At 65.4% G+C, this 18,302-nt stretch overlaps 4 protein-coding genes across 13 annotated transcripts; 3 read left to right on the plus strand and 1 right to left on the minus strand.

Moving 5' to 3' along the window:
• Window positions 1-1,685: 1,685 nt before the first annotated feature.
• On the plus strand, window positions 1,686-3,291 carry GPR173 (G protein-coupled receptor 173). The gene has a single exon (XM_030548254.1). The coding sequence runs from the start codon at window positions 1,686-1,688 to the stop codon at window positions 2,796-2,798; it is 1,113 nt and encodes a 370-aa protein (XP_030404114.1). The 3' UTR covers window positions 2,799-3,291.
• Window positions 3,292-3,394: 103 nt separating this feature from the next.
• On the plus strand, window positions 3,395-6,671 carry LOC115644144. 9 transcript variants are annotated; one of them, XM_030548259.1, is made up of 3 exons: window positions 3,395-5,089; window positions 6,067-6,192; window positions 6,361-6,671. In XM_030548259.1, the coding sequence occupies exons 1-2, from the start codon at window positions 3,995-3,997 to the stop codon at window positions 6,187-6,189; spliced, it is 1,218 nt and encodes a 405-aa protein (XP_030404119.1). In that variant the 5' UTR covers window positions 3,395-3,994; the 3' UTR covers window positions 6,190-6,192; window positions 6,361-6,671. The 9 variants fall into 9 exon arrangements, 6 of the variants coding, with proteins under 6 accessions (XP_030404119.1, XP_030404117.1, XP_030404118.1 ...); XR_003998439.1 differs by having other exon boundaries at window positions 3,395-6,192; XR_003998440.1 differs by having other exon boundaries at window positions 3,395-5,614; window positions 5,689-6,671.
• Window positions 6,672-9,764: 3,093 nt separating this feature from the next.
• On the plus strand, window positions 9,765-16,083 carry LOC115644138 (putative testis-specific Y-encoded-like protein 3). The gene is made up of 8 exons (XM_030548248.1): window positions 9,765-10,062; window positions 10,199-11,013; window positions 11,317-11,394; window positions 11,614-11,725; window positions 11,808-11,953; window positions 12,031-12,107; window positions 12,577-12,677; window positions 14,685-16,083. Exons 1-8 carry the CDS (start codon window positions 9,765-9,767, stop codon window positions 14,750-14,752), a joined length of 1,695 nt encoding a protein of 564 aa, XP_030404108.1. The 3' UTR covers window positions 14,753-16,083.
• On the minus strand, window positions 14,876-16,004 carry LOC115644143 (basic salivary proline-rich protein 2-like). Of its 2 annotated transcripts, none has more exons than XM_030548255.1 (2): window positions 15,587-16,004; window positions 14,876-15,524 (listed from the first exon to the last, which is right to left on the minus strand). In XM_030548255.1, the coding sequence occupies exons 1-2, from the start codon at window positions 15,977-15,979 to the stop codon at window positions 14,895-14,897; spliced, it is 1,023 nt and encodes a 340-aa protein (XP_030404115.1). In that variant the 5' UTR covers window positions 15,980-16,004; the 3' UTR covers window positions 14,876-14,894. The 2 variants fall into 2 exon arrangements, with proteins under 2 accessions (XP_030404115.1, XP_030404116.1); XM_030548256.1 differs by having other exon boundaries at window positions 14,953-15,560; window positions 15,622-16,004.
• Window positions 16,084-18,302: the final 2,219 nt, after the last annotated feature.

Genomic DNA, 18,302 nt, shown 5'->3' on the forward strand with positions numbered 1-18,302 from the left:
GGGACAGTTGTACATGAGCGTGTCTGTATGGCTGTGAGGACGGGTGTACACGAGCGTGTCAGCATCAGGGTGGCTGTGGGGACAGGTGTACATGAGCGTGTCTGTGTCTTTGCAGACGACTGTGCATGTCAGCATCAGAGTGGCTGTGAGGACGGGTGTACACGAGCGTGTCTGTGTCTGTGCGGCTGTGAGGACGGGTGTACATGAGCGTGTCAGTGTTAGGGTGGCTATGAGGACGGGTGTACACGAGCGTGTCTGTGTCTGTGTGGCTGTGAGGATGGTGTACACGAGCGTGTCAGTGTTAGGGTGGCTGTGAGGACAGGTGTACACGAGCGTGTCACTGTTAGGGTGGCTGTGAGGATGGGCGTACATGAGCGTGTCTGTGTCTTTGCAGATGACTGTGCATGTCAGCATCAGAGTGGCTGTGAGGACGGGTGTACACGAGCGTGTCTGTGTCTGTGTGGCTGTGAGGACGGGTGTACACGAGCGTGTCAGTGTTAGGGTGGCTGTGAGGACGGGTGTACACGAGCGTGTCAGTGTTAGGGTGCTGTGAGGACGGGTGTACACGAGCGTGTCTGTGTCTGTGCGGCTGTGAGGATGGGTGTACACGAGCGTGTCTGTGTCTGTGTGGCTGTGAGGACGGGTGTACACGAGCGTGTCAGTGTTAGGGTGGCTGTGAGGACGGGTGTACACGAGCGTGTCAGTGTTAGGGTGGCTGTGAGGACGGGTGTACACGAGCGTGTCAGTGTTAGGGTGGCTGTGAGGACGGGTGTACACGAGCGTGTCTGTGTCTGTGCGGCTGTGAGGACGGGTGTACACGAGCATGTCAGTGTTAGGGTGGCTGTGAGGACGGGTGTACACGAGCGTGTCAGTGTTAGGGTGGCTGTGAGGACGGGTGTACATGAGCGTGTCTGTGTCTGTGTGGCTGTGAGGACGGGTGTACACGAGCGTGTCAGTGTTAGGGTGGCTGTGAGGACGGGTGTACACGAGCGTGTCAGTGTTAGGGTGGCTGTGAGGACGGGTGTACACGAGCGTGTCTGTGTCTGTGTGGCTGTGAGGACGGGTGTACATGAGCGTGTCAGTGTTAGGGTGGCTGTGAGGATGGTGTACACGAGCGTGTCAGTGTTAGGGTGGCTGTGAGGATGGTGTACACGAGCGTGTCTGTGTCTGTGCGGCTGTGAGGATGGGTGTACACGAGCGTGTCAGTGTTAGGGTGGCTGTGAGGACGGGTGTACATGAGCGTGTCTGTGTCTGTGTGGCTGTGAGGACGGGTGTACACGAGCGTGTCAGTGTTAGGGTGGCTGTGAGGACGGGTGTACATGAGCGTGTCTGTGTCTGTGTGGCTGTGAGGACGGGTGTACACGAGCATGTCAGCATCAGGGTGGCCGTGAGGACGACTGTGCCCTGCCCTCTAGGGGGTGCTGGTCCCGCATCTGGCCCCAGGGGTGGGACTGGGAGATGGGACCTCGTGAGCTCCAGACGAGGTGGGTGATGAGATAAGGGGGCCTGCGGCAGAAGCCCCACCCCCAACCGGGATCGTCCCACTGCCCCATAGCCTGGGCTTGGACCCCGTGCACCAGGCTAGGGGGCTCCTGCACGCAGCAGGGTCCCGCCCCCAGTGATCCCTCTCTCCCCTGCAGAGGTCCCGGGGCCATGGGCCGCCCCCGCTAGCCGGCCAGCCGGTGATGGCCAACGCCAGCGAGGCGGACGAGCTGGGCCTGCCGGGCCCCCCAGCGGCCTCCACCTACGCCAAGCTGCTGCTGCTGGCACTGATCATCTGCGTGAGCCTGGCGGGCAACCTGGCCCTGGCGCTGCTGGTGCTGAAGGAGCGGGGGCTGCACCGGGCCCCCTACTACTTCCTGCTGGACCTGTGCCTGGCCGATGCCGTGCGGGCGGCCGTCTGCTTCCCCTTCGTCCTGGTCTCCATCCGCCACGGCTCGGCCTGGACCCACAGCCCGCTCAGCTGCAAGGTGGTGGCCTTCCTGGCCGTCCTCTTCTGCTTTCACGCCGCCTTCCTCCTCTTCTGCATCAGCGTCACCCGGTACATGGCCGTGGCTCACCACCGCTTCTACGCCAAGCGCATGACCCTCTGGACGTGCGTGGCCGTCATCTGCATGGTGTGGACCCTCTCGGTGGCCATGGCCTTCCCGCCCGTCTTCGACGTGGGCACCTACAAGTTCATCCGGGAGGAGGACCAGTGCATCTTCGAGCACCGGTACTTCAAGGCCAACGACACGCTGGGTTTCATGCTCATGCTGGCCGTGCTGGTGGGGGCCACCCACGCCGTGTACGGGAAGCTGCTCTGCTTCGAGTACCGCCACCGCAAGATGAAGCCGGTGCAGATGGTGCCGGCCATCAGCCAGAACTGGACGTTCCACGGGCCGGGTGCCACCGGCCAGGCGGCCGCCAACTGGATCGCCGGCTTCGGCCGGGGCCCCATGCCGCCCACACTGCTGGGCGTCCGGCAGAATGGCCACGCTGCCAACCGCTGGCTGCTGAGCATGGAGGAGTTCAAGGCGGAGAAGCGGCTGGGGAAGATGTTCTACGTCATCACCGTCCTCTTCCTCCTCCTCTGGTCGCCCTACATTGTGGCCTGCTACTGGCGGGTCTTCGTCAAGGCCTGCAGCATCCCGCCCCGCTACCTGGCCATCGCCGTCTGGTTGAGCTTCGCCCAGGCCGCCGTCAACCCCGTCGTCTGCTTCCTGCTCAACAAGGAGCTCAAGAAGGGGCTGGCGGCCCGTGTGCCCTGCCGCAGGACAGAGCCCCCCCTGCCCCGGGAGCCATACTGTGTCATGTGACGGGGGGCTGGATACGGCAGGCCGGGGGACGAGGGCGGGAGTCTGGACATCCGGCGCCAATCCGGAGTCACCTCCTAACTGCAGTGGGGCCAGGGCCGGATTCTGATCTCAGTCAATCCAGAGTCACCCCCATCCTGCAATGGGATCAGGCCAGATTCAGATCTCAGCTAATCCAGAGTCACCTCCTAACTGCAGTGGGGCCAGGGCCGGATTCTGATTTCAGTCAATCCAGAGTCACCTCCTAACTGCAGTGGGGTCAGGGCCGGATTCTGATCTCAGTTAATCCAGAGCCAATCCAGAGTCACCCCCTAACTGCAGTGGGGCCAGGGCCAGATTCTGATCTCAGTCAATCCAGAGTCACCCCCTGCCTGCAATGGGATCAGGCCAGATTCAGATCTCAGCTAATCCAGAGTCACCTCCTAACTGCAGTGGGGCCAGGGCCGGATTCTGATCTCAGTCAATCCAGAGTCACCTCCTAACTGCAGTGGGGCCAGGGCCGGATTCTGATCTCAGTCAATCCAGAGTCACCTCCTAACTGCAGTGGGGTCAGGGCCGGATTCTGATCTCAGTTAATCCAGAGTCAATCCAGAGTCACCCCCTAACTGCAGTGGGGCCAGGGCCAGATTCTGATCTCAGTCAATCCAGAGTCACCCCCTGCCTGCAATGGGATCAGGCCAGATTCAGATCTCAGCTAATCCAGAGTCACCTCCTAACTGCAGTGGGGCCAGGGCCAGATTCTGGTCTCAGTTAATCCAGATTCACCCCCTGACTGCAGTGGGATCACGGCCAGATTCTGACCTCTGCTCTTCTGGGATCAATCCAAAGTCACTCTGACTTCAGCGGCCTTACTCCAGATGTGATGGGTTATTCTGGAGTCACACCCAGGACTGGGGATTTGCTGTGTCTAGTTTATTCCCCATCATGGGGGTGAGTGAATGGGGCGGGCTGGAGGGTGAACCAGGGGAAGGTGTGGGGGGAGATTGGGAAAGGGGGTCCAGCCCAGAGACACCCCCCCACCTCAGCTGGGTGATTTAGCAACCCGTCAGTCAGTAACCAGGGACACACCCCCGTCTCCATGGCAAGAGCCAATGTAGGCCCGACAGACCATATCATCCAGGAACAATGCAACCAGGAAGCTGCGGGGGGGAGGACGGATACGATCCATCCTCGCCCTGAAATCCCTGGGGGCTGCGGTGATGGCCGCGCGATCTGGGGAGAGGGGCCAATGGCTGCAGGGACCGGCAGGATCACAGGCAGCAGTGCCAGGCGGAGTAACAGGCAGTGATGTTAGGGTAACGTGTGGAGTAACAGGCGGAGTAACACACGCAATGCTAGAGTACCCTGCCCTGACGCTCCGGTACCGTGCACAGGAACGGGCGGGAGTAACAGGCGGAGTAACACACGCAATGCTAGAGTACCCTGCCCTGACGCTCGGGTACCGTGCACAGGAACGGGCGGGAGTAACAGACGGAGTAAAACACGCAGTGCTAGAGTACCCTGCCCTGACGCTTGGGTACCATGCACAGGAACGGGCGGGAGTAACAGACGGAGTAAAACACGCAATGCTAGAGTACCCTGCCCTGACGCTTGGGTACCATGCACAGGAACGGGCGGGAGTAACAGGCGGAGTAACACACGCAATGCTAGAGTACCCTGCCCTGACGCTTGGGTACTGTGCACAGGAACGGGCGGGAGTAACAGACGGAGTAACACATGCAATGCTAGAGTACCCTGCCCTGACGCTCGGGTACCGTGCACAGGAACGGGCGGGAGTAACAGGCAGAGTAACACGCAATGCTAGAGTACCCTGCCCTGACGCTCGGGTACCGTGCACAGGAACGGGCGGGAGTAACAGACGGAGTAAAACACGCAGTGCTAGAGTACCCTGCCCTGATGCTTGGGTACCATGCACAGGAACGGGCGGGAGTAACAGACGGAGTAAAACACGCAATGCTAGAGTACCCTGCCCTGACGCTCAGGTACCGTGCACAGGAACGGGCGGGAGTAACAGGCGGAGTAACACACGCAATGCTAGAGTACCCTGCCCTGACGCTCGGGTACCGTGCATAGGAACGGGCGGGAGTAACAGGTGGAGTATCACACCCAATGCTAGAGTACCCTGCCCTGACGCTTGGGTACCGTGCACAGGAACAGGCGGGAGTAACAGACGGAGTAAAACATGCAATGCTAGAGTACCCTGCCCTGACGCTCAGGTACCGTGCACAGGAATGGGCGGGAGTAACAGGCGGAGTAACACACGCAATGCTAGAGTACCCTGCCCTGACGCTCGGGTACTGTGCACAGGAACGGGCGGGAGTAACAGGCGGAGTAACACATGCAATGCTAGAGTACCCTGCCCTGATGCTTGGGTACCGTGCACAGGAACGGTGGGAGTAACAGGCGGAGTAACACTCGCAATGCTAGAGTACCCTGCCCTGATGCTCAGGTACCATGCACAGGAACGGGCAGCGGTGCTGGAGTAACACACACAATGCTAGGGTACCCTGCCCCGACGCTTGGGTACCGTGCACAGGAATGGGCAGCGGTGCTGGAGTAACAGGCGGAGTAACACACGCAATGATACGGTACCCTGCCCCAACGCTTGGGTACCATGCACAGGAACGGGCAGCGGTGCTGGAGTAACAGGTGGAGTAACACACACAATGCTAGGGTACCCTGCCCTGACGCTCAGGTACTGTGGACAGGAACGGGCAGCGGTGCTGGAGTAACAGGTGGAGTAACACACAATGCTAGAGTACCCTGCCCTGACGCTCGGGTACCGTGCACAGGAACGGGCAGTGGTGCTGGAGTAACAGGTGGAGTAACACAATGCTAGAATACCCTGCCCCGATGCTCGGATACCGTGCACAGGAACGGGTGGGAGTAACAGGCGGAGTAACACACGCAATGCTAGAGTACCCTGCCCCGACGCTTGGGTACCATGCACAGGAACGGGCAGCGGTGCTGGAGCAACAGGTGGAGTAACACACGCAATGTTAGAGTACCGTGCCCTGACACTCGGGTACTGTGCACAGGAATGGGCAGCAGTGCTGGAGTAACAGGCGGAGTAACACACGCAATGCTAGAGTACCCTGCCCTGACGCTCAGGCACCATGCACAGGAACGGGCAGCGGTGCTGGAGTAACACACACAATGATAGGGTACCCTGCCCCGACGCTTGGGTACCGTGCACAGGAATGGGCAGCGGTGCTGGAGTAACAGGCGGAGTAACACACACAATGCTAGGGTACCCTGCCCTGACGCTCAGGTGCCGTGGACAGGAACGGGCAGCGGTGCTGGAGTAACAGGCGGAGTAACACACGCAATGCTAGAGTACCCTGCCCCGACGCTCGGGTGCCATGCACAGGAACGGGCAGTGGTGCTGGAGTAACAGGTGGAGTAACACAATGCTAGAATACCCTGCCCCGATGCTCGGATACCGTGCACAGGAACGGGCAGCAGTGCTGGAGTAACAGGCGGAGTAACACATGCAGTGCTAGAGTACCCTGCCCTGACGCTCAGGTACAGTGCACAGCAATAGGCAGTGGTGCTGCAGTAACAGGCGGAGTAACACACGCAATGCTGGAGTACCCTGCAGGAACACAGCTGCATGTGAGTGTAGATGCGAGAGGAACAGGTGCACGGAGGACTGGATCCCCCTCCCAGCCCCTTTGCTGCTCCCCAGATCTGTTCACATTCCCTCAGGGACAGACTGCGGAGGGCAAAGGGATTTGGGCTGGGATGTTAACAGGACCAAGCCCTGATCCCAGGCTCCTGGCCAGACTCACCCTGTCGGCAGCAGGGAAGTGACTCCGGCTTGATACCTACAGAAATGAGATCAGAATCCGTGTCTGGGACCACTGGCGGCTGGGGCTGGGGCTGGGGAAGGGAGGGCCGAGCAACGCCAGCCAGGACTCCTGGGTTCTCTCCTGGCTCTGGGAGAGGAGTGGGGGCTAGTGGTTAGAGCGGGGGGGGGGGCTGGGAGTCAGGACTCCTGGGTTCTCTGCCAGCTCTGGGAGTGGAGTGGGGGCTGGTGGTTAGAGCAGGGGGGGCTGGGAGCCAGGACTCCTGGGTTCTCTCCCGGCTCTGGGAGGGGAGTGGGGGCTGGTGGGTTAGAGCAGGGGGGCTGGAAGCCAGGACTCCTGGGTTCTCTCCCAGCTCTGGGAGAGGAGTGGGGGCTGGTGGTTAGAGCAGGGGGGGCTGGGAGCCAGGACTCCTGGGTTCTCTGCTGGCTCTGGAAGGGGAGTGGGGTCTAGTGGTTAGAGCAGGGGGGCTGGGAGCCAGGACTCCTGGGTTCTCTCCTGGCTCTGGGAGAGGAGTGGGGTCTAGTGGTTAGAGCAGTGGGGGCTGGGAGCCAGGACTCCTCAAATAGGTGGTGGGGGGCTTCGCTCTCTGTTTCCAGCCGGGTCCTGGCCCACCCGGCCCGGCAGTGGATCCGCCTCGGCTCAGAACTCTCCACGTGCTGGTTTTGTTCGAGGTTTTTTGGGGGTGGGGGATTTTTTTGGCAGAAAAAAAAAATTGAAGAAAAAGACACGGAAAAAAATCAATGTTTTTGTACAAAAATACACACACACACCCTGGTAATTTGGGGCTGGGAGGGGAGGGCACGAGATGGCGACAGGATGGCCGGACAGATCTCCGGCACCGGCCGTTTCTGGAGGGGGCAGCCGCTCTGCTGGGTGAGGGAGAGCATTGGGGGGCAGGGGGGGGCAGTGTGGGGTTTCTTTGGTTCTTGTCCAGCCCCTCCCCACCGTTTTGGGGGGACAGGGACTGTTCTCAGTTCTTTTCTTTTTGATATAAAACCCGACGGAATGAAAGAAACTGACCAGCCAGTGTTTTCTTCGAGCTAGGGGCACCCGGACACCTGGGTTCTCTCCTGGATCTGGGAGGGGAGTGGGGGCTGGTGGTTAGAGCAGGGGGGGCTGGGAGCCAGGACGCCTGGGTTCTCTCCCCGGCTCTGGGAGGGGAGTGGGGGCTGGTGGTTAGAGCATGGGGGGCTGGGAGCCAGGACTCCTGGGTTCTCTCCTGGTTCTGGGAGGGCAGTGGCGGCTGGTGGTTAGAGCAGGGGGGGCTGGGAGCCAGGATGCCTGGGTTCTCTCCTGGCTCTGGGAGGGAAGTGGGGGCTGGTGGTTAGAGCAGGGGGGCTGGGAGCCAGGACTCCTGGGGTCTCTCCCCGGCTCTGGGAGGGAAGTGGGGGCTGGTGGTTAGAGCAGGGGGGCTGGGAGCCAGGACTCCTGGGTTCAATCACTGATTCTTGCCATCAGTCACTATTGGCTGTTGTGGAACAAATCCCTTCTCTGCCTTTCCCCCCCGCGAGCTGGGTCGGGCAAGTGCAATAGGAATGCAGACCCTGGCTACGCCAGCCTTGGCCTCTCCCAGCCGGGGCCTGGGGCAGGGATCAGGCCAGGAAGCAGCTGCCTCCCCCAGCATCTGAACCGAAACCTCCATCTGTGCTTTGGTTTCCTGCTTTTGAGGCCGACCCTGCCCTCGAAATTTCGATTCAAAGGTCACAGATTTCTCTTTCTTCGAAAACAGCCAGCGTGATAAGATCTGGGGCATGGGGTGATAGGGAGAGATGCAGCCATGTCTGAGGTGGAGCAGCCAAGCAAGGATGCCTCACCTGACACTGAGATGCAGCCACCTCTGGGGCGGGACAGCTGGGGAACAGCCACACATAACACTGCATGGTGATGGCTCGCCTATGGGACGGGAGGGATGGTAGGGGAGCAGTTTGTGACAGGAAGTGAAGCTGATGCCTGTTTCTGACTGCAATTAGGGTGGAAATTTCGAGCGGGAGAATCTGAGCTGGGATTCGGCCCGGACGCCGGGGTTCAATCTCTCAATTTTAGGCTAGGCGAGAGGGCCCCGTGCAGAGCCCCCCGCCCTCGCCGCTGTAGGCCCCCATCCCAGCCCTTTGTAAATATCTCCCCCCAGATTCAGGGTCACAGCGCCACAACGTGGTGGCTCAGAAATGCAGCAGCTCCCACGCAGCCGCCTCCCCTCCCCACTTGGAATATTTCCTCTTTGCTGGATTTTAGAGGGTCTGGCTGGAAAAGCTCCCACGTCCCCATCCAGTGCCCCCCGCGAGGGGCGGGGGGCAGGGTCTCTCGCTCCGCTCTGTGCTGTTCTTTACGAGGCCGACGGCTATTTGCAGTGCGAATAATAGTTGCTTTGCCGTGTGCAATGCACAGTGCACCATTGCGGTGCACTCACGTGCAAGGCACCATTAGTCACGGCAAGGCTCTGTTGTTTGCACTGCACTTTCGTGTGCAACGCACTATTATACACGACAGAATAGTGTTTGCGGTGCACTCTCGTGTGCAAGGCGCCCTTCTTCCCGCGGCACCACGTCGCCACAACGAGCAAGCACGCGCCACGCGCGTTTGCTCCGCCTGGCAGGCGCGCGCCTACCCACAGCCCCGTGCCCAGGGCGCAAGCGCCGCATTCGGCGTTACTGCGCATGCACCGGGGGAAAGTTCCTGCCAACGCGCATGCGTCCCGCGCAGTCTCCCTTTGTGACACTGCCGAGAGCCCCAGCGCCGCCCCGCCCTGCCCCATCTCTGGCGGACGCGACCGACTCCACCAAGCCTGGTTCCGTCTCCTGCCCATTGGCCGCCGCCGAGAAGGCGACTGTCGTATCAGCGTCCGGATCCCCCACGTGGGGTGCGGGACGAAGGCGGAACCCGCCACGATTGCTGGCGCCGCCGGCCAATCGCCGCCCGGGTCTCCCCCCCACGTGGGACGGAAGGCTTTCCCCTCTCGCCGTTGGCAGGGCCGCCCTGCCGCTGGCCAATCAGCGCGGGAAGGGGAAAGAGGACCAGAGCGGGTAGGGAGAGACGCGCGAGGCGCTGGAGTTTGGCAGTTGGCGGCGGCCGTTGCTCCCCTCGTGCCTCTTCCGTTCGAAAACGAGGGTTGGGCGGGAGGGGGCTGGCGCGGCCCCGCCCCCGGGCCTGAGCGGAGCGAACTATGAGCGGGGACGGGGGGGTCCCCCGGACCGCACCACCCTCCCCGGCCGCCAAGCGCCGCCGCCCGGACCCGCTGCTGAAGGAGACCGAGGCCGCCCAGGCGCTGACCCAGCTGACGGCCTGGAGGGGCCTGGAAACCGCCGGGCGGCAGGGGGCGCCCGCGGCCCGGGGGGGCCTGGAAACTGCCACCCCCCTGCGGGGCCGCCTAGACACCCTTGGCAGGGGGCAGGGGAGCCCCAACACCGCCAGTGGCAGGAAGGGGGGCCAAGAAACTTCTGAGGGGGGGAGGAGCCCCCAAAGTGCGGCTGGAGGGAAGAGGAGACTTGAGACTGCCGCTGAGTTGGGGAGCCTTGAAACTGATGCTGCTGAGGAGAAGGGCATCCTGGAAACCACTGCCACAAAGATGGGGAGCCTGGACACCGACGCTGCTGAGGTGAAGGGGGTCCTGGAAACCCCAGCTACAAAGACGGGGAGGCTTGACACCACCGCCACTGAGGGGAAGGGAGGCCTGGAAACCCCAGCTACAAAGACGGGGAGGCTTGACACCGCCGCCACTGAGGGGAAGGGGGTCCTGGAAACCCCAGCTACAAAGACGGGGAGGCTTGACACCACCGCCACTGAGAGGAAGGGAGGCCTGGAAACCACAGCTACAAAGACGGGGAGGCTTGACACCACCGCCACTGAGGGGAAGGGAGGCCTGGAAACCCCAGCTACAAAGACGGGGAGGCTTGACACCGCCGCCACTGAGGGGAAGGGAGGTCCTGGAAACCACAGCTAAAAAGACGGGGAGGCTTGACACCACCGCCACTGAGGGGAAGGGGATTCTGGAAACCCCAGCTACAAAGACGGGGAGGCTTGACACCACCGCCACTGAGGGGAAGGGGGTCCTGGAAACCCCAGCTACAAAGACGGGGAGGCTTGACACCACCGCCACTGAGGGGAAGGGAGGCCTGGAAGCTGCTGATGGCCGGGAGGGGCGCAGGAAGAGGAGGGCGGAGGAGGAGTGCTCCATCATCTCGGTGGGGGAGGAGGAGGAGGAGGAGGAGGGGACCGCGGCGGCCCAGCCGGCCCCGGACACGGAGAAGTACCTGGAGGCGCTGGAGGCGGTGCAGCTGGAGCTGGAGGCGGTGAATGAGCAGGCCGGCTGCGCCTTCCGCATCCTCAGGGCCAAGTTCGGCCACATGCGCCGGCCCCACCTCGAGCGCCGCAACCGCATCATCCAGAACATCCCCGGCTTCTGGGTCAGCGCCGTATCCCTCCACCCGGGGGGCGCCGCAGGGCACGGGCGCTCTCCCCCGGGGGGCCGGGGCTGGGCAGGGGGCGCTCTCCCCCGGGGGGCCGGGGCTGGGCAGGGGGCGCTCTCCCCCGGGGGGCCGGGGCTGGGCAGGGGGCGCTCTGCCCCGGGGGGCCGGGGCTGGGCAGGGGGCACTCTGCCCCGGGGGGCCGGGGCTGGGCAGGGGGTGCTTTTCCCTGAGGGGCAGAGGGGGGGGCCTAGGCCTGGAGAAACCAGGCGTCCGAGCTCCTGTTGTGGTTCCTTGACTCAGGCTCCCCAGTTCCTCAATCACCCCCAGTTGTCGGCCATGATCAGCGACCGCGACGAGGACGCCCTGAGCTACATGACCAACCTGCAAGTGAGAGCGGGGGGGCTGGGAGCCAGGACTCCTGGGTTCTCTCAGCTCTGGGAGGGGAGTGGGGTGCTGGTGGTTAGAGCAGGGGGGCTGGGAGCCCGGACTCCTGGGTTCTCTCCCCGGCTCTGGGAGGGGAGCAGGGGGACCAGAGTGGTGGTGTTTGGGGGTGCACGTTGTGAAAAGTCTCAGGCCCGGACTCCTGGGTCCTTTCTGCCCCGGCAGGTGGAGGAGTTGACTCACACCAAGTCGGGGTGTAAGATCAAGTTCTACTTCAGTGGGAGCCCCTACTTCCAGAACGAGGTGATCGTCAAGGAGTTCCAGCCGGCCTCCTCAGGTACGGGGCGGGGCTGTGTTCGGGGGCACTGGGGGGGGCCGCCCCCAGTGCCTGCACTCTCACCCCTGCCTCTCCCCCCCAGGCAGGCTGGTGTCGCACTCCACCCCCATCCGCTGGTGGAGGGGCCAGGACCCCCGTGCCCACGGCTGCAAGAGCCCCGAGATGGGGCGCAGCTTCTTCAGCTGGTTCGGGGACCACAGCTTCCCTGCCGGTGACCGGATCGCTGAGGTGAGCCCCCCCCCCGAATTCCCGAGCCCCCACCTGCAGCCCCACCTGCCTCTCACCCCTCTGCTCCGTGCCCCCAGATCATCAAGGAGGACCTCTGGCCCAATCCCCTGCAGTACTATCTGATGGGTGAGAATGGGGGCGCCGGGGATGACAGGTGAGACAGCCCCCTCGGCTGGAGCGGGGCCGGGGGGGGACATCAGGGTATGGCAGGCTTGGGGCCAGGCACGGTGGGGAACTTGGCTGTGACTGAGAAGTGCATGCTGGGTAAGCCCTGGGAGGCAGGCGCTGAGCATTGTGGGTGACTTGTCCATGGATGTGGCTGAGCATTGTGGGTACCCTGGGGGGATGCTGAGCATTGTGCCTAACGCAGGGGGATGGGTGCTGAGCCTTGGGGGTAACCTGGGGGGCACTGAGCATTGTGGGTACCCTGGGGGGATGCTGAGCATTGTGCCTAACGCAGGGGGATGGGTGCTGAGCCTTGGGGGTAACCTGGGGGGCACTGAGCATTGTGGGTACCCCAGGGGGATGCTGACCATTGTGCATAACGCAGGGAGATGGGTGCTGAGCCTTGGGGGTAACCTGGGGGGCACTGAGCATTGTGGGTGACTCTGCGGTGCCCGCAGTGGGACGGAGCACGGGGATGACTGCGTGGTGATCGTGGACGACGAGGGGGAGGAGGACGAGGTGCAGGAAATCATGGACGAGGAAGAGGATGGCAAGGAAGGTCAGTAACGGGGGTCCCGGGGGAGAGGGTGTTACCCAAAGGAGCTGCGTCTCTGCACCAGGCAGAGGGGTTCTCATGATGGAGGAGGGCTGGGTGAGCCGGGGCTGTGGGTCAGGATGTGGAGGCCCTGGCGGAGTGGGGAGGGGGTTGTGGGGAGAGATTGGAGGGGGCTGCAGGCTGGGATGTGGGAGCGCTGGTGGAGTGGGGAGGGGACTGTGGGTTGGGATGGGGGGGCCACTGGTGGAGTGGGGAGGGGGCTGTGGGTTGGGATGGGGGGGGCGCTGGTGGAGTGGGGAGGGGGCTGTGGGTTGGGATGGGGGGGCGCTGGTGGAGTGGGGAGGGGGCTGTGGGTTGGGATGGGGGGCGCTGGTGGAGTGGGGAGGGGGCTGTGGGTTGGGATGGGGGGGCGCTGGTGGAGTGGGGAGGGGGCTGTGGGTTGGGATGGGGAGGCGCTGGTGGAGTGGGGAGGGGGCTGTGGGTTGGGATGGGGAGGCGCTGGTGGAGTGGGGAAGGGGCTGTGGGTTGGGATGGGGGGCGCTGGTGGAGTGGGGAGGCGGCTGTGGGTTGGGATGGGGGGCGCTGGTGGAGTGCGGAGGGGGCTGTGGGTTGGGATGGGGGGTCACTGCTGGAGTGAGAGGGGGTGCGGGTTTGGATTGGGGCGCTGGTGGAGTGGGGAGGAGGCTGTGGGGTGGGATGTGGGGGCGCTGGTGGAGTGGGGAGGGGGCTGTGGGTTGGGATGGGGGGCGCTGGTGGAGTGGGGAAGGGGCTGTGGGTTGGGATGGGGGGCACTGGTGGAGTGGGGAAGGGGCTGTGGGTTGGGATGGGGGGCACTGGTGGAGTGGGGAAGGGGCTGTGGGTTGGGATGGAGGGGCGCTGGTGGAATGGGGAGGGGGCTGTGAGTTGGGATGGGGGGCGCTGGTGGAGTGGGGAAGGGGCTTGGGTTGGGATGTGGGGCACTGGTGGAGTGGGGAGGGGCCTGCGGGGTGGGATGGGAGGCCCTGGTGGAGTGGGGAGGGGGCTGCGGGGTGGAATGTGGGGGCGCTGGTGGAGTGGGGAAGGGGGTGCGGGTTGGGATGGAGGGCGCTGGTGGACTGAGAGGGGGTGCGGGTTGGGATGGGGGGCGCTGGTGGAGTGGGGAAGGGGGTGCGGGTTGGGATGGGGGGCGCTGGTGGAGTGGGGAAGGGGCTGTGGGTTGGGATGGGGGGGTGCTGGTGGAGTGGGGAGGGGGCATTGGGTTGGGATGGGGGGTGCTGGTGGAGGGGGGGCTGTGGGTTTTGATGGGGGGCGCTGGTGGAGTGAGAGGGGGTGCGGGTTGGGATGGGGGCGCTGGTGGAGTGGGGAAGGGGGTGCGGGTTGGGATGGGGGGTGCTGGTGGAGTGGGGAAGGGGCTGTGGGTTGGGATGGGGGGGTGCTGGTGGAGTGGGGAGGGGGCATTGGGTTGGGATGGGGAGGCGCTGGTGGAGTGCAGAGGGGGCTGTGGGTTGGGATGGGGGGCACTGGTGGAGTGGGGAAGGGGCTGCGGGTTGGGATGGAGGGCGCTGGTGGAGTGCAGAGGGGGCTGTGGGTTGGGATGGGGGGCACTGGTGGAGTGAGGGGGTGCGGGTTTGGATTCGGGGTGCTGGTGGAGTGGGGAAGGGGCTGCGGGTTGGGATGGGGGGCGCTGGTGGAGTGGGGAGGGGGCTGTGGGTTGGGATGGGGGCACGCTGGTGGAGTGGGGAGGGGGCCGTGGGGTGGGATGGGGGGCTCTGGAAAAGTGATGGGGCGCTGGGGGGGCGCTGGTGGAGTGGGGAGGGGGCTGTGGGTTGGGATGGGGGGTGCTGGTGGAGGGGGGGCTGTGGGTTTTGATGGGGGGCGCTAGTGGAGTGAGAGGGGGTGCAGGTTGGGATGGGGGGCGCTGGTGGAGTGAGAGGGGGTGCAGGTTTGATGGGGGGCGCTGGTGGAGTGGGGAGGGAGCTGCGGGTTGGGATTGGGGGGTGCCAGCAGCACCCACATCTGTCCCCCCCCCAGGCAGTGCGGCGGAGGAGCTGATGGCGGAGTCGGCTGGCCCGGGCTCAGAGCCGGAGGAAGATGGATGATCCCCACACCCCCCCAGCCCCACCAGCCCCCGAAGATGGACCAGGATCCCCCCCCCCGACGCCCCCTGCTGGGGTTGGACTCTGTGACTGAGCTTTGTCCACGGCCCCCGGCTCAGGGCTTGGGGCAATTAATCGCATCCCTTCAGTTATTGAGGGCAGCTGCAGTTCCCAGCCTGGACACTGGGGGGCAGCGCGCCCCTGCCCTGTCATGAGTGGGGCAGTCATCTGGGCGGGCCCTGGGCCTGCTGCAGTCGGGTATCAGCCCAGGGCTCTGGGGGCATGGTGGGTAAATACCCCCCCAGTGGCTGGTGGGGCCCTGCCTGGCCACGGGAGAGGGGCATTGTGGGTAAATACCCCCCCAGTGGCTGGTGGGGCCCTGCCTGGCCGCGGGAGAGGGGCATGGTGAGTAAACCCCCCCCCCAGTGGCTGGTGGGGCCCTGCCTGGCCGCGGGAGAGGGGCATTGTGGGTAAATACCCCCCCAGTGGCTGGTGGGGCCCTGCCTGGCCGCGGGAGAGGGGCATGGTGGGTAAATACCCCCCCAGTGGCTGGTGGGGCCCTGCCTGGCAGTGGGAGAGGGGCATTGTGGGTAAATACCCCCCCCACTGCCAGGTGAGTCCCTGGCTGGCTGCGGGAGAGGGGCATTGTGGGTAAATACCCCTCCCCAGTGGCTGGTGGGGCCCTGCCTGGCCACGGGAGAGGGGCATTGTGGGTAAATACCCCCCCCCACTGCCAGGTGAGTCCCTGGCTGGCCGCGGGAGAGGGGCATTGTGGGTAAATACCCCTCCCCAGTGGCTGGTGGGGCCCTGCCTGGCCACGGGAGAGGGGCATTGTGGGTAACCCCCCTCCCCAGTGGCTGGTGGGGCCCTGCGCCTCCAGTGGCCTGTTCCATGCAGCTCAGGGTCTCTTGTTCCATTAATTAATTGTGTTAAGTGGCTGGCCGATAACACGCCCCCCCCAGCCTGGGGCCCCCCAGGACCCACTGCCAGCCTCAGTTCCCCCCCCAGGCTGCTTCCTGCACCTTTACTGCACCCCCCCAGCTCAATCCCATCAGCCCCTGGGGTTGGGCACAACTGTGCCCATCCGTGGGGGGAGTTTATAACCCCCTCATGGCAGCCATGTGATCTGCCTGTCTGCTGGGGGGCACCGTGGGGCAGGGCGGGGCGCTCCTCAGATGTCTTGTAACTGAGTGGAGGCGCTGGGCTAGTGGGCACCTGGTGCCCCCCCATGGCCACCCTATGCAATGCTACTGAGGGGGGGGGTGGCACCCGGGCAGGGGGGTGTTGGATGTGGCCCCCTGAAAACAAAGCACTTAATATACAGAGAGATTTCACCCCCCGGCTCCTTCCTGCCGCGCCGCCCCCTGCCTGCCCGCCGTGGGGTCACCCACCGTGGGGCCCCTCCATCCCCCTCCCCACCCGCTGTGGGGCCCTTCCATCCTCCTGCCTGCCCGCCGTGGGGTCACCCGCCGTGGGGCCCCTCCATCCCCCTGCCCATCCGGCCCGTCCACTGTGGGGCCCCTCCATCCCCCTGCCCATCCAGCCCACCCGCCGTGGGGCCCCTCCATCCTCCGGCCTGCCCGCCGTGGGGCCCTTCCATCCTCCTGCCTGCCCGCCGTGGGGTCACCCACCGTGGGGCCCCTCCATCCCCCTCCCCACCCGCTGTGGGGCCCCTCCATCCCCCTGCCCATCCGGCCCACCCGCCGTGGGGCCCCTCCATCCTCCGGCCTGCCCGCCGTGGGGTCACCCACCGTGGGGCCCCTCCATCCCCCTCCCCACCCGCTGTGGGGCCCCTCCATCCCCCTGCCCATCCGGCCCGTCCACTGTGGGGCCCCTCCATCCCCCTGCCCATCCGGCCCACCCGCCGTGGGGCCCCTCCATCCTCCGGCCTGCCCGCCGTGGGGCCCCTCCATCCCCCTCCCCACCCGCTGTGGGGCCCCTCCATCCTCCTGCCCGTCTGGCCCACCCACCGTGGGGCCCCTCCATCCTCCTGCCTGCCCACCGTGGGGTCACCCGCCGTGGGGCCCCTCCATCCTCCTGCCTGCCCGCCGTGGGGTCACCCACCGTGGGGCCCCTCCATCCCCCTCCCCACCCGCTGTGGGGCCCCTCCATCCTCCTGCCTGCCCGCCGTGGGGTCAACCGCCGTGGGGCCCCTCCATCCCCCTCCCCACCCGCTGTGGGGCCCTTCCATCCTCCTGCCTGCCCGCCGTGGGGTCACCCGCCGTGGGGCCCCTCCATCCCCCTGCCCATCCGGCCCGTCCACTGTGGGGCCCCTCCATCCCCCTGCCCATCCAGCCCACCCGCCGTGGGGCCCCTCCATCCTCCGGCCTGCCCGCCGTGGGGCCCTTCCATCCTCCTGCCTGCCCGCCGTGGGGTCACCCACCGTGGGGCCCCTCCATCCCCCTCCCCACCCGCTGTGGGGCCCCTCCATCCCCCTGCCCATCCGGCCCACCCGCCGTGGGGCCCCTCCATCCTCCGGCCTGCCCGCCGTGGGGTCACCCACCGTGGGGCCCCTCCATCCCCCTCCCCACCCGCTGTGGGGCCCCTCCATCCCCCTGCCCATCCGGCCCGTCCACTGTGGGGCCCCTCCATCCCCCTGCCCATCCGGCCCACCCGCCGTGGGGCCCCTCCATCCTCCGGCCTGCCCGCCGTGGGGCCCCTCCATCCCCCTCCCCACCCGCTGTGGGGCCCCTCCATCCTCCTGCCCGTCTGGCCCACCCACCGTGGGGCCCCTCCATCCTCCTGCCTGCCCACCGTGGGGTCACCCGCCGTGGGGCCCCTCCATCCTCCTGCCTGCCCGCCGTGGGGTCACCCACCGTGGGGCCCCTCCATCCCCCTCCCCACCCGCTGTGGGGCCCCTCCATCCTCCTGCCTGCCCGCCGTGGGGTCAACCGCCGTGGGGCCCCTCCATCCCCCTTCCCACCCGCCGTGGGGCCCCTCCATCCCCCTGCCCATCCGGGCCGCCCGCCGAGGGGTCACCTGGCCCCCTGCCCTGGGCCCCTTGTCCCCCGCGGGACGTCCTGCCCATGCCGCTGTCTGAGCAAAGGGGCCAGTGCGGACCCCCCTTCCCTGCCCCCCCAGCTGAGAGGCCCCAGGTGTCCTGGCTCCCCCCACACCCGTGTGGGGGTGTTACTGGGTCTCAGTGTCTGTTTGGTTCGGGGGGGGGGTCATGGGGCAGAAGAGATATTCCCAGCATGCACTTCTGCGTGTGAGCTCCCAGCATGCCCCTGGGCCAGTCGGGGTGTGGGGGCTCCCCAAATCCTCCTAGATCTGTTCCCCCTTCAGCTGCTGCTCCTCCCTCTGGGGATCCCCCCACACCCCCTCTGGGGACCTGCCCCACTTTCCCCATCCCCCTACGGGGACCCATCCCTCTGGGGACCCCCCCACTTCTCCCTCTGGGGATGCGCTCCTCCTGGGACCCCCCACTTCCCCCTCCCCCTACAGGGACCCGTCCCTCCTGGGACACCCCCCCCACTTCTCCCTCTGGGGACCTGCCCCTCCTGGGACCCCCCCACTTCCCCTTCCCCCGTCCGGGGACCTGCCCTTCCTGGGA

Source organism: Gopherus evgoodei, unplaced genomic scaffold (assembly GCF_007399415.2).
Source record: "Gopherus evgoodei ecotype Sinaloan lineage unplaced genomic scaffold, rGopEvg1_v1.p scaffold_91_arrow_ctg1, whole genome shotgun sequence".
Taxonomy (NCBI): Eukaryota; Metazoa; Chordata; order Testudines; family Testudinidae; genus Gopherus; species Gopherus evgoodei.